The sequence below is a fragment of the Elaeis guineensis genome, chromosome 5, assembly GCF_000442705.2.
Source record: "Elaeis guineensis isolate ETL-2024a chromosome 5, EG11, whole genome shotgun sequence".
In the NCBI taxonomy this organism is placed as follows: Eukaryota; Viridiplantae; Streptophyta; class Magnoliopsida; order Arecales; family Arecaceae; genus Elaeis; species Elaeis guineensis.
The window spans coordinates 125,097,335-125,112,677 of record NC_025997.2 but is presented as its reverse complement, the minus strand read 5'-3'; the positions used below and the strand labels follow the sequence as shown (position 1 = coordinate 125,112,677).

The window sequence follows — 15,343 nt, the reverse complement described above, 5'->3', positions numbered from 1 at the left end:
AATTGTCTTCAGCAATGTGCCTTGCTTGTCAAAGGTAGATGCAATCTTCCAAGGGAGTATTTCGCCATTGGACAAGACATACAATCCCTTGAATCTCCTTGACAAGGAGGGGCATCACATAAAATAATCCGTACAAGCTCGTCTCAAAATTTTAACAAGGAATTTTGTTTCCGCTTATTAAAGGTCATTAACCAATCCGTGCATCACCAGTGTTGGGAGATTGATATTTTAGCACTCTCTAAGCCAAATATCCTAGCCAAAATGAAGATCACGTGTGCAATTGCAGCAGGAGTTCATATAGATTTGACAACATTAAAACGTGGAAAACCAAGAATCACCTCAGGAAACTAATTAAAGAATCGATCGATCAATCAATCAGTGGTATCTAAAAATCATCAAAGCCAATTTTACACAGAATACATCAGAGAAAACCCAAGAACAGACCAGAATCCTTGATTCAATCCAGAGCAAATCTGATCCCATTATTGACTGTGAAAAAATGGCATTATTTTTCATTTTGCAATTATCTGTGTTCAGCAAATACTGAAATATTTCCAGAAATAATTTCAAATGATTTACTAACATACTGCATACAGTGAAATCAAATGCTATTGGTAATGAATAAATATCAAACAATCCACAAGCACTGGGATCATAAATTTGATCCTGAAGTGAAGGTGTGGGGGTAGGAACAAGACATGTCATTAACAATGAGTTGATGACCATGTAATGTTCTGGCTTACTGTGAAAGGAGCATTTTAGCATATACATAATAGAGAGATTTTGTGGCTTAATGATAAAATGAGTCTTGGATCATAAAGATACAGCTATAGATACTACACAATAAGGTTAGCTATCTTGGTACCAAACCCCATGGTACCATTCTATTATAGCATCACTATACAGTTCGGTACGGTACAAGACAGCTGACCTGGTACCGGTACAGTACGAAAAACTGTGCCAGTATGGTACAGGACAGTGTGGCAGACCATGCTACATAGAGACATGCACGTGTGCACGCATGCATGCAAACCTGCAACATGCAGCACCTTTTTTTGGGGGGTGGGGGTTGCAGGGCTGCAACTATGCAGCAACTTTTTAACATCAAAAATACACAATATTGACTCCATTGTTGTAGTCTATAGTCTGCCTTTTTTCTAAAATGGGATAATGAAAAGAGATGCATATCAATAAAATCATAGGAGCAGGAAAGCAGGTGTTTTTTTTTTTTTTCCCTTTTAAGGTGAAAAACTCATTGTAAAACATTAAGAAGTTAAGATGGTAGCAGAAGACACTAATCAAGAAAATTAGCAGCAATAAAGCAGAATACAGATATATTGACAGTAACAAGGAACTAGTGGAAGTGACAAACTTACCTATCCAGCACTCCATTCTCGCACATGGAGGGATTTTTATTACATCTGGTGGATCAACACTAATGTTTAAACATAAAACAAGTGCCACACATCCCGTCTTCATCTGCACTACAAACTCATAGTCAAACAAATATTGAGGTAAAAAAGTTAAAATCAATTTAAATAATGCTTCAGACTCATGGACTTCATCTAGATTGGGTACTAATTACAGTTAGTTAAAAGGTATTGTAACAATTCAAAGAAGGAAATCTTAAAAACTTGAAATACAATGGCTATAATCCATTAAAGAATAGAGAGGTATAGAGAACAAAAATGAAGCACAGCATGATAACTTGGAATGCTAATGTCTACAAACTGATAGTAAGCCATTTAGTCCACTTCCATTAGGCAAATCAAGCATTTTTTATATCACATTTAAAAAGCTTCTTAGGACCAAGTTTATCTCCATGACAGCATGATGGAGAGAAACAAAGATAACCAATCACTAAGATTTGTAAGTTACAGTGGTAAAAGCATTTTGCAAAGGGATGCCTTACAAGCTCAATACGTCAGTGAATTAAAAATTCTGTTAAGCTGGACATAACCTCGTGATACACAAAGCATGTGCAGCCATGACTTCGAATACATACATGCATACATGCATATACATACTAGAAACCGAACACATGCAATGCATGTTAAGAAAATAATTAAAAAAAGAAAAGAAAAGAGTTCAAACGATTGGAGATAAGAGAGATAAAAATGTGGACTTGAGAGAGCATTGATATTTTTGTTAATTTTTAAAAATTTTAAAGAGTCCAATGTAATTGGGGATGTGTTGAGAGATAGGTGGAATCTTTTTTTTTTTTTTTAACAGAGTCCAACTAGTGTGGGATGTGTAGGAGAAATCATATAAACAAGAGTATAGATTGGAAACAAAAGCACATAAATAAAGAGAGCTCTACATGAATTATATATCTAACTTTTTAGTCATTTTTTTTCCTTTTTAGAATATAACGGTGAGGAGCGGAACTAGGGGTATTCTGGTTAAAAAATTTGATGGTGGAACCAAGAATTCCAATCCCGACAGGACGTCACATGGGATACTGGGATAGGGTACCATCCCATATATTGGGATAGGACCGTCCTACCATCATCTCAGCATTCCGATTGGCATGTCTTAGAACATTGCCTATCTGAAGTGTCGGGATGGTGCGAGATGGCAGCACTTCCCATTCCATGAGAAAATCGGGACCACCCTATCCCACAAGATTTAAACCTTCAGTAGAACTTAAAATAGCATATTCCTCTCTCATATATGAATATAGTATATATACATATAACCCAAATAGAAATAACCAAAATTATCAAGCTTTGTACTAATTGACTGGAGTTAATTTAATATGTGATGAACCCAATACATATTCATGTTAAGGGCTAGCTTTGGTGTTCCACTGCCACCATATTTTTTTGTGAAATTATTTGCAAAAACTCCTATCAATATCAGCTTAGATACCCTTCACTGCAAATTCAAGCACCTTTGTTTATAAAAGACCATGTCAAATATTCACCACATACCTATACCACCCCGATGGGCATTTCATTATTTTGATTGTTTCAAAGTGCCATAACTCCCCTAACATGCTCGTTGCTCAATATACACTTCCTAGTAATGATACATCTGTCTTAGATTTTCTTTTTAGCCACAACTATCTCATTTGCATAGACACTCTCCATTTCCCAATATTTTGATTCCTACAACATAGTTTCCAATCATCATTCTCTAAAATTTTAAAGTAAATCACCAAGAAATTCATTAGTCACATTTCCCATATAACATCTCTCCGCATCATCCAAAAAAATCTTTTACTCTCCACCATTATTAGAAACAGGATTTTCAGAACCGTCCCGAACCGACTGGTTCGGGACGTACCAAACCGTACTGGTGGAGAACCGAAATGGTTCCGACAGTGAAAACGGCATACACCAGTGATGGGGAAGAAAGAGAGAGAAATAGAGGAAAAGAGAGAGAGGAGGGAGAGGCCACCGGAGGGTGGCAGTGGCCCTCCATGGCCGCCAGAGAGGCGCGGAAGACTCCGCGGCTCGGTTCCCCCAACATGGCAGCTGTAACAATCGAGAAAGAGAGAGAGGGGGATGCTGCCAGAGATGGGAGGACGGGACGGCGGAGGGGCCGTCGGAGGTCTCGGGGTGGCCGTCGTAGCTATCGGGCAGCAGAAATGGTGCGGACAGAGTCGCAGCTGCGGAACAGAGCGTCGGCCCTTTTTTAAAAGGGAAGAAGAACAGTGAAGCCAGCATCCTTTGCCGGCTTTACTTTATAAGAATTTTTTTAAAAAAACTAAAAAACAGTAAAGTCGGCAATCAGTTTGCCGGCTTTATTGTTTCAATCCTTTTTTAAAAAAGCTCAAAAAAATTGTCGGCTTTACTGTTGTCGGATTTTTTTTAAAAAGCCCCTATTTCACGGCCGCGGAGCTAGAGAAGGGATTTATGCCACCCGACGGCCACAGTAGCCAATCGAAGGACCTCCGACGGCCTCTCTACCGGACCCCCCTCAATCCGGTTCTTCCCCTCCTCTCTCTCTCTTCTCCATTTTCTTCCGCAGATGATGTAGAGCTGCAGTGGCCACCGCGGCCCTCCGAGGGCTCGCGCAACCCTCCGATGGCCACTGGCATCTTCTCCGCCACCTCAACCTCGTTCCCTCTCCTCCTCTCTCTTTCTCTTCCTCTCTTTGTCTCTTTTTCTCCTCCCCGTTCGGCCCTTCCTCCCTTCGTCGGTTCGTGCCGGTCCGATACGGTACTGTATCGTACCATGCCGTCGGCCGTCCAAAACGGCCATCGATTCTGGCACAGGAAACCTTGATTGAAAATGTCTTCATCTTCTCCCCTTCTTTTTTTTTTTTGGCACATAATAGGTCTATGTTATCTTTCATCATTCAACATATATAGCCTCAATTTATTTCCATGAAATTGCATTTGAAAGACTCTACATTTGTTCTTCTATCTTTTAGGTCCTCATCCTCTAGGACATTTCCTCCATGATTCTAATTTAGCATCTAACCATGTACTTTCACCAAACACCTTCAATTACAAATAGAAACCAAGATAATTGTCATTAAGTTTGGCAATAAGCGCATCTCCAATGAGTGAAAAAAGATATGGGCATAGATGTATAGTATTCCTTTAGTCGATCTTGGGAAATTTGGGACCAAACCACTTCCATTTGATCCACATCCAATTAGCTTCCTTTGATCACATCAATAAGGTCAAAAATACCAAAGCCATGTAAGTGATGCAAAAGCTATCATAAATTTTGAGAGCTCAATTAGAAGATTTGACAGTTCAAGACCAACCATCAAAGTTAGGACATTATACTTTTAGTCCTAAACAGGGTAGGAAAATTATTCGAGACAACATATAGCTATCCGTTGGTTCTAGGGGTGTCAAAAGTAGTTGTCAAATGCTCCCAATGTCATAAAATCACCTTAGGGTGTGAAATTTGCTTGAATCCTTTCCTTCTATAGCTTTTTGTAGATGAGTTCTAAACACAACCATGAGTCCAATCAATATAAAGGGCCCTAAGATATGATAAAGATCATACATATTCTGCATTTTTCATAAGAAGTAAACAGAGCTTTGAACTTTGGAAACTTTGTGTAAGTGTTCTTTGGTGGTCTGACTCTACCCTCATTATGATGCAACTCTAAGAGTTTTCTTCAAGTAGAACTCAAATAAAAAAAAGGAAAAGCAATCCTTGTTAAGACTAATGCAACATCAAACGATACAAGGAACCATTGGGAGGCCAATGCAACTGTAGTCAAATTGAATGATTGGTCAATAAGATACCAGCTATTTTTTTGCTAGATTTGCATAAAATTTTTAAAAATGTACATAATATTTTCTTGCTAAATAGACAATCCAAATTCCTTCCAGAGTTAGAAGAGGACTCAATATGTCTCATTTGCAGTTCAAACCTTGACTTGTCTTCTAACTCTAAACAACCTTAGACCACATGCTTATACAACTAAATTAGCAAAACCCTTGCTTCCCCTGGCACTCACCCTAACCTTGCATGACCTTTCCTCAATCCTTCGAGCTGTGCATTCCATATACCATCTCGATGTTGGAGTGGTCATTAGAGAATGCCATATAATTAAACTAGCCAAAAGCCGATCTAATGATGATAACAGAAAAACATCATCAACATGGTTTAAAGACACAAGCAATACCAACTGGTGTGCCCAGAAAAAAAAATCCTGCATTTACATACTTTCATCCATCATAGTGCTCATGTTGATCACAAAAAGTTTTAAAAGATGTCTGCAATCCCTAAATTTAGGTGTAAACACATGCACACATCAACAAGCATGCCTTCACCCAGATTGAAAGTTCATAGTCAATGCCACATAAACAACAGGAAGTTAGTGCAATAAAACTTAACCATCAAGATGATGTCGAGTATTATGGCTAAAGCAAATGGAATCTGCAATGTGTTCATTGAATAGAACCACTGAGCCAATCTGAAGTGCTTTCAAAAAAGTTCAAAGACAAGAAATGAGCATAAGATAAAGGAACTTGAAGCATCAATTTCTATGTTGCTTGGTGGGATAGAGGAGATTGGCAAATGAGCCTACAAAAAAAAGGCATTAAGAAAATCAAGCAGGATCAAAGAAAACTTAGAATATATGAAAATAGACTGGAACCACATTTGGTTAAGAAAAGATATGTGTATTCTTCTAATAGGTCCTTTGATTAACTTATTTTTCCTTATTTTATTATATGGTATATGTGTTTCTCATTTTCATAATGAAAAGTGTATGCAATTTCCCCTCTTATCTAAAACAAATAACAACAATAATAACAACCCCTCTTAAAAGTTAAAAATCAACATATCCTTCTTCAAGACTAATCATCCAATAAATAGTCCACCCACATTACCAAAAATTAAAAAATAAATAAATAAATAAATGGTCTACTTTTCTTCATCCTTATTCTCTTACTCAAGTCCCATGGTCATGGACCTTTGCTTCCTTGGTAGGATCAAAAGAGAAAAATAGAAGATGATTGTTAACATCATGGCAACAAGACAAGCGCACAAGGCAAGACATAATGATTTAAGATCCAGTATGCTAAATAGATCAATGATGGGCAAGCCCCAAAAGTACTCCAATCACCCATATGCAAGTCAAACAAAGGGATAGTCTTCCATAATTTGAAATAGCAAATAATAAAAACGATTGGAATCTAAGCTTGGAATATGGACTAAGAAACCTAAAGCTTCCAAAAATGATAGGACTAGGCCCTCCAAAATCAATGCTGAGCCCATATTGGCCATTCAAACCAGGCCTAGAAAAGACATCTTAATTTCAACATGAATCAATCAACCAAGGCCAAAATAGATTACTTAGCCAAATTTGAAGCAAAACTTGCAGCGAATTCTGATTTTGATTGGTTCCAGTTGGTTTCAGCTGAAATTAGACAGTGAAAATCTAATATTGGCCATTCCAAAACCAAAATTAATCGTTGATAACACAATTATTCATTTTTGACTTGTTAGTGTCATTTATATATCATTTCTTCATTTCCTTGAGTAAATTTAGGTATTTGACATCAAGTCAATCATAGTTTTCTTTTTAGTCAAAGGGATTTTGACTCACATAGTCATACTACTCTTCTATGTGAATTACTCCCAGTCACTGTGGCTTTCTTTTCAAACTGATATTTCTTCTAGTAGGATTCATGATAGCCAAATAGAACTAATCATGAAATGGCTAATTCCACTATGATCCTTCAGTTCTCCACAAACTATTTGCATTGCAAGATCATTTTCCTTCTTAAGTTTACCTTTGATGGCTGCTTTAGGTCAGAAGAAGAAGATCCAAAACCCTGACTTCATCTAACATCCAACAAGGTAAACATCAATTGATTTCCTCAAACCAAAATACAATCAAGCAATTTTTAGCGGAAAAGATCAAAGAACTAAATTGGTGTGAAGAGATAAAATTTTCAAGTTATTCTGTAACTCGAAATGATAATAATCATTATGTCAAGTTAGTAATAGTAGGCCAATTAACAATGCAGTTTAATTTTCATATAATTTACTCATACAGATATTTATATACAGAGTTATCTCTTTAATGCTTCAATTTGTTAACAAATAATTAACAAATAGAACTTAAGTTGATGTGCAACAAGATTTTTTTTTGTTTTTATTGGTTTTTTATTAAAATTTAGCTTCTTTAGAATTTTGTATCTTTTATGATTTTGCTTCATATTTATGTTATACTATTTTCTAACTTGCCTCAATTCTTGACTTTTTACAGAAATTACAAAATTTAGACCTCAACTGCCAGAAATTCAAAAGGGCTCAATCAAACTGAAGCAAAACTCAAGACTTCAAAGCTTGGGTGGAACTCAACTCCTCATTCAGCAGCTTCCTATGCTCCAGACACATGATCCACAACACGAGCTATATTATATGTTCAATAAACGAATGTCAGTCTACAAATCACTATATCTATATACTAAAAAATAGGGCCATTGGGATCTTGTGTGAGACTAATAAAATGTATGGAAAGGGAAAAAAATAAATGATGAAAAACACTCCAAAAAAAGGCGAAAGTAGGATCAATGCTATCGTAACAAATTTTAATAAGCATAAGGGCCTATGTTTTTCCAACCTCTTCTTCTAATCTTGATGAAAACATACTATTATTCCTCAACCAAGATCATTAGGATTGCTCGGTTCTATATAGGAAGAAATCTTCATTTTTTGAAATGTCTAAATAAACAGTAATCACCCCAAAAATGGCATTCCAATTATTTCCATATAAGAATATATGGATAGGGGTTGCCAATCTTAACTCCAAGGAATAAGTAGAGATATATAAATTTCTTTCAACTGCACAACAAGCCTCTTTCTCCAACTAAAAACTTGGATATCCAGGGAAGCTTGTCTCATGTGTGAGAGATTTATTACAATTTATTGCTGGCCATAGTATATTTCTAGAAGTCAAAAACCAATTAATCAAATAAAATGAGAGTTTCAATACAGTTCAATACATATGAAGAGGATGTCAGTCATAGGACCAATCCCAGTCAAGTTACCATCAATAAAGGGTATTTGCTCGCAAGACATGATATTAACTCGGACCTTATGGTCCTGCAACAATATCAACATTATTAACAGAGTAAATACTTCTGAAATAAAGCTCTTTGCTCAAGTAATGTGCAGACCTGTCATTGCCTTATCCATTCAGTACAATACACTTAAGCAGCTACGTCAAGAAATCATATGAAACAGAGACAGCCTGGAAAGAACTTATGCTTTCTTGTGCTCACAGTCACTATTACCATCATAAATTCCGCAAAAGACAACAGTTCTCAGTTCGCTAATTAATGTAACAGGGCAGCTTACTTAGGTCGCCAAGCAATCAGCCTTCCCAAGAAGGAAAGCTTAACCGGTTACCTATATTTCCTATCTTTCTTTTTTACTTGTCGTTCTCTATTTTCTTCTTAATAGAGGGATTTCGCTCAAGAACAGGAGCTTATGGTAGCAACAAAGATAACGATGGTATTTATTCTCAACCGAACAGAACCAATATACAGAAAAATAGCAGCTCATAGCAGCATGACCAACTCCCTGAAAGGAGATAAGGACTTAAAGCAAAGAAACAGAAACAGCCACTTACCCGATCCTTCAGCCGCCACTTCGACACCAACCCGCCCTCAGATGGTCCTGAAGGAATGCAATACTCGAACCCCTCATGCCTGAAGTCGCAGAGCACCACCATCTGCGGCAGGTACACCATGCTGGTGGTCGCCTTCCCAGCAGCGACGGCCTCGGAATCCCTCCTCTGGCTGGCGGGATCCTCGTCCTCCCGGTGTCCGGAGAATTCATCCAGGTGGTTCGACAACGACGCCGAAGACTGCGAGAACCGGGACGCCATCAGATCTCCCAATGCCATCAAACCAATCGCCTCCCCCCTCCTCACCCCTCAATGTCTCCCGCGTCGCACCAAAAGAGAAACCCTAACCCAAACCAAACCCGAGAAGAATCCCAGAATTCTCTCCTCCTCCTCGCCTCCAAGAGCCAATCGACAAAGCTTGCGAGCTAATCCACAAAGCCGCTGGACCAGCGGCGCATGGAGATTCTCCGGAGGAACGAAACACAATCCAGCTCTGAAGAACTCTAGGGGACCCCCGGAGCCCTCGGAAAACCCTAGGTTTTAGAGAGGATGGAAGCGGAAGGAAATGGCGGAAGCACAGAAAGCAAGCTAGCGAGGAAAAAAGAATAAATATATAACCCTTAACCCCCACCGTTTTCTGCACTATAACGTAAGCGATTTTCTTTTTGCCCTCGAGAGAGGGTGAAAAGGGCCTCTTTTACGAGATTTTTTTTTAATTTCTTAGACTCTTACTCACAATTTGGTATGAAGGATTGATGGAAGAAAAGATGAATAGAGAAGTAAGAATGGACATGGAAGGAGATAAATTTTTTTTTATATATCTATTTAATAAAATATAAAAGAATGAATAAAAATAATTTTTTTATATTTAAAATAAAAAATGAATGAAAGAAGGATCGATTACATTATTTTTCAATTAAAATATTATTATTATCAATTTATAATATTTATATTAAAAAATAAATAATATATAAATTTTTTTAATCATTATAATATATAATTATATAAAAATTATTAATTTATAATTAATTAACTAATAATTTAATTTAAATAGTTAATTAATATTATACAAATAATTAATTAAAAATAATAAATAAAAAAATATAAGATAATTTTAATTAAAAAGTAATTTTAATTATTTAATTAAAATTATTAAAATTAAAATAATATAAATAAAATATTATAATTTTATTAAAAAATTAATTAAAAATAATTTTATCAATATAAAAATTTATCCAACAATACCTACTCATTTTTTTTTTTACCCTCTCAACTCGAGAGGGTGTATATATATTAGTGAGTCAGGTAGTTGGATAGCTTTTTTTCTTATTTATTTTTTTATAATTTTTAAATAAATTTATTTATTTATCTAATTTCATTCATCTATTTTTTTTATAATTCTAGTAAAATATAAAAATAATTTTTTATTTTCTCCTCCCTATTTTTATCGGTTTCAAACTTTCGATTATTTATTTTAAAATTAAAGAAAAAAATAAAAACTCTGGCAGCCGCCGTTCGCTTTCTGCCCCCGCTTTCACTTTAGTGTTGGCTTCGACCTTCCCAACATGCCCCTGGCGAATCCCAACCGTCTGGACACCGTACCATCCCGTTATTCTGTCTCATGGTGGGCTGCAGCTCGTCTCGACTTGGTGTCTTTTCCGTGCCCCATTCCGGATCATCTTTAGCAGGGAATTTTCCTTCCTAAAGTCGGCACGTGGTTGTCCATTTCCCAAGTAATAAGCTTTGGAGCATGGTTGTCAAACCGACATGCGGGTTACCTGACGCTAGTTCCGCGACGTAACGGCTCGGACGTGGCTCAGGGACTGCTCCAGGGCCGTCCAATCGACGATGGACGGGTATAAAGAAGATAAGGACCACAGGGGAGGGGAGGGCCGTTTTGGGAGTGACGCGGAGGGTTATACAGGGATGGATTTGACGTGGGGGAGACGCGGGAGAGCGGAGACAGGGCCCGCGAGCGAGCCACTTGACGGTGGTCCCCGGGGGAGTTGAGTCCACCTAGTTTGTGCTTGCCAGCTCAGCACATTGGATGCCTCCGATAAGAAATAACTGGAAGAAGCTAATGCTTTCTATCTCTTGTCCTTCAGCATCCCCGCAATCTACAGACCGCCCCTCAACTCAAAAGTTTTGAAATTGAATCCATGGCAAAGAGGAAATTCGTTAAGATTGTTTTGTTTGATCTTTTCTTGAAAATTTGTGAAGTTTAATTAAAACTAATATAGTTTCAATGTGTATATAGATAGATAGATAGATAGAGAAAGAGGAGAGAGAAAAAAATTTTAAAAAAGATAATGCAAGAAAATATTATAGGGTATTGTCCAATCATGTTATCTACAACAGTTTATAGATTAAAGATGCAAAGGCATGTCATGATTCAATAATTCCTCACGAAGGTTGTTGATCTCTCATGAATTATGTTACAATCAGCAATCTCTCATGAATCATGTCTATCCCCCCTGCCTACAGTTCCTTGTGAATTATGACTTAATCCCCTTTATCCATATCAACTCGGTAATTGACAATTAATGAAAATACATGTTGAAAATAAAAATAAGTTTAGATGATTGAGTTGGGTTATAAAAAATATCAAAAGATAAATAATATTTATTTTTTTAAGAATATAATATGGTTTCAATTTATAGAGATGCTATATGTCCTGTCAAAATATATCCTATACAAAGTTAGCAGTAGCAAACCAAAAGATTGGCATGGCACGTTTAACACCATCTAGTGACCCCTTCAAGGACCACACTAATCCTCTGACAAATTGTATCATTCCCAATTTTGATATATATAGTCATGAGGAATTAACAAAGTACTTGAACAAAACCCTACATAAAGAGAAGCACAGGACCTGCGAGATGCATGGAGATAGATTACATGTTTTGGATTAAAAATTAAACTTACCAAAAAATATAATTTATTAAGTACAATAATTTTGCAAATAGAATGGGTGATCGAGAATATGATGAATTTGTTGAGAAAAATATCTCAATATTTGATCTACAATAAGCCAAGAACGAGATCCAGGATGACGAACGGAATCCAACGAGCCCAAGAACAGTCCAAACGGAGTCCAGACGGTGAAGATATGTACGAAAGAAGTTCGAGATAAGATGATACTGCCCACAGGACATTGGAGGGGGCCCACAGGCTGATGCAGATCGACGGCGGTGCGGGCCAGACCCGGCAATGTGCTGGCGTTGGGCCGGCAGTGTGCTGGCATTGGGCCGGCAGTGCATCAAGGCCGGCCCAAGCATGCGCGCAACCCACACGCACGCCTGTGTGTTGCGGTCCACCGTGGATCGGAGGTTTAGCACGGTCTACCAGCCGCGCGTGGACTGGATGGTGGGGATTCATCAAGCATGTGATTTGACGGCCTAGCGGAGTGCATGATCCAACAACCCAAAGAGCCACCAGTTGGGATAGAACGGCTAAGGCAAATTCGGATTTGATCAGGACTATAGGGGCTATGTTTTGGTGTGATCGGACGGCTGTGAACCGATCAATAAAGATCCAATGGCTACAATTCATGTCGACTGTAATTAGGAGATCAGAGGACTGATTCTGTGTGATCGGATGGCTCTGGTTCGAGCCGATCACGATCGGATGGTTCAAAATTGATCTAGGATTTGTTTTGGACTTGGTATCCTAGTGTAACACTGTTTTGATAATTCTGGAGGCTATATAGCTCCGATTGACGAGCCGTTTGCTGTATTGGATAGATGGTGATATTCAGATCATATAGAGAGGCTCCAAAAAAGATTTCAAAGAGCTTTTATAAAGAGTTTGAAATTTTTTATTGAGAGATCTTAGTACAAGAGTTGAGTGGTGAGTGTCTCTTGTTTGATTTTCTTTATCTCATAATAAAGCTTGTACACCTCGTGGAGATAGGCTTGAGACCAAACCATGTTATTTTAATTTATTCATAATATTTTTCTCTTTCTTTCTTCTTCTTCCTCCCTCAACAAGTGATATCAGGGTATAACAATTGGTATCAGAGCCTAATTACCGTGGATAAGTGGTACCAGACAATCCAGACAGAGATGGTGTTGATTGAGATTGAAAATGGAGAAAATAAGCATAATCAAGATAGAGATCAATCAGTTTGACAGAGAGAGTAATTTCTTCTTGTGGTAAGCGAGGGTGAAAGACGTGTTCATCCAACACGGATTGATCAACACTTTCTTATACGAGAAGAAGCTGGACAACATGGAGAAGAAGACCTGAGAGCGACTACAGATACAGACGGTGAGTACCATATGCTTGTACCTGATGGATGAGATGATGATTCATGTACTTAACGAGATTTTTTCGATGGTGCTGTGGTCAAAGCTCGAGGAGTTGTATGTAGCGGTCCCTCGCCAACACTCTCTTCCTCTGAAGGCAGTTCTACCAAATACAGATTGATGAAAGACAAAGCGTGTAGAAGCATCTCAGCCACTTTCAGAAGATTCTCATTGATCTTCTCAATGTAAATGAGAAGGTTGAGGAGAAGACTAAAATATTAGTCTTGCTAGCATCGCTTCCTTCTTTGTATGAGTCCTTGATGACTGCTCTTCTAGTAGGGAAGAGCACCATCAAAATAGATGAGATCACCATGGCGATTCTCCAGAATGAGGTTCTCAAGCAGAAAAACTAGATTTCGAGTTCAAATGGTGGCAGCTCAGCTTTGATGATTTTTGGAGGAGCAGATGGAGCGGCAGAGGATCGCAAGAAGGATGATCCAGGTCCAAGATAAGGGACTCCAGCAAGATCAGATGCTACCGGTGTGATGAGTTGAAATATCGTGTCAGAGATTGCCCTCAACTCATAGATCGAACGAGGGCTACTGCAGCGACAGCTAGTAGCGAGTCGAAGGATAATGTCCTATTGATATCTAATGAGGTATCTACTTCTTTCCGATAGTAGATTTTAGATTCTATATGCACCAATCATATATGTTACAGAGATGAGCTGTTTGACTTCTTGGAGGGCAGTAAGGGTACTGTTCATCTATCGGATGGATCGAACTATGTGATCAGAGGTATCAAAATGGTCAGCTGGAGAATACATGATGGTGCAGTGAGGAGATTGGATGAGGTCCAATATATATCCAATTTCAGACGAAATTTTATCTCACTGAGCAGACTGGATTCAAATAGCTACAGATAGATAACTGATGATAGAATTTTGAAAGTTTTGTGTGATAATAAGATTATTCTGGAGGGAGAGAAGAGGACGAGAGAACATTACTATCTGACGGAGAGTCTAGTGCGAGGTGGAGCTCCAGATGAAGATGGATCGGATATAAGATGCCAGACTCGAGAGGACGAGAGACGACATCACAGAATGAAGTTCCTATTAGATGTGTCCTAGAAGCCAATCATTGACTGACATATTTATAATTCTATGATCTATTTTTTATACTTGTAAAACTTTATTATGAATAAAGGGTATTTTTATTTTCAATCATGTTTATGTATCTATGATTTGTTCTAGAAATTAACAAAGATAATTTTGTATATTCTCAAGGTGCTAAGAATTTGAGATATATATCATTAGTGATTAATTTCTAAATACTTCTGATTGTAGGATCATCACGGAGAACAGTAATCAATCCATTTAAGATCAGTGCATGAATGACCTCTCTTATGGGCATATAAGTATCGAGTTTGTGGTAAATAGATATTGAGATGAGAGTACAGATGGTTGTTAGAGAACAACTTGAACAACTTGCACTGAGCATGACCAATATGAGAAACCACTTGGATGTCTACTCACTTGTCAGTGATCTTCTCGATGCTGTAGTAGTGTGAGTGGTTCTTTGACCAACGGTGTATTGGCTATTCACAGTGAGGCTACTGAGTTTGACTGCACGTTTCTTTGGTCCCTAATCATTCAGATCGTTGCTGTGTATGTTGGCTACAGTAGGTTCAAGTTCACTGTTAGAGTGAGATGCACTTAAATGGAATCTATCGATCTTGATAGAAAATAAGTAGTTCTATCCGATTAGCAAGATTAAGTTCAGAAAGTCTTCGACTGAAACAAGTGTGAATACTGAAAAAGAGTTTTCATAGGATTTATAAGTGAATTTGAGTTGAGCCAATCAGGCATATGACTGACGATGAGATTTGATAAATTTTTCATGACCTCTCTCAAGTCGGAACTCACGATAGAAGGACTGAATCACACGATAACTGCATCTAAGGGTTCAGATTTTTTTATTCTGTAGAGTTGCCACTAAATGCTGCTAGGTATCACTGATGAATTGTGAGAACTCACTAAT

At 37.7% G+C, this 15,343-nt stretch overlaps 1 protein-coding gene across 6 annotated transcripts in view; it reads right to left on the bottom strand.

Moving 5' to 3' along the window:
* LOC105045931 (regulatory-associated protein of TOR 1) overlaps positions 1-9,657 on the bottom strand; it is a 33,039-nt gene extending 23,382 nt beyond the window's left edge. For 3 of the 6 annotated variants that reach the window (XM_029264761.2, XM_019850798.3, XM_029264759.2), the window contains exons 1-2: positions 9,061-9,184; positions 1,377-1,484 (exon numbers count right to left, since the gene is read on the bottom strand). Coding sequence is in view for 2 of the 6 variants with exons in the window: in XM_029264759.2 (XP_029120592.1) it covers positions 1,377-1,479 (103 nt within the window). In the remaining 4 variants the exon portion in view is untranslated. Of the gene's footprint in view, positions 1-1,376; positions 1,485-9,060 lie in introns of all 6 variants that reach the window. The other 3 variants (XM_073258438.1, XM_019850797.3, XM_010924374.4) reach the window with 2 other exon arrangements.
* Positions 9,658-15,343: the final 5,686 nt, after the last annotated feature.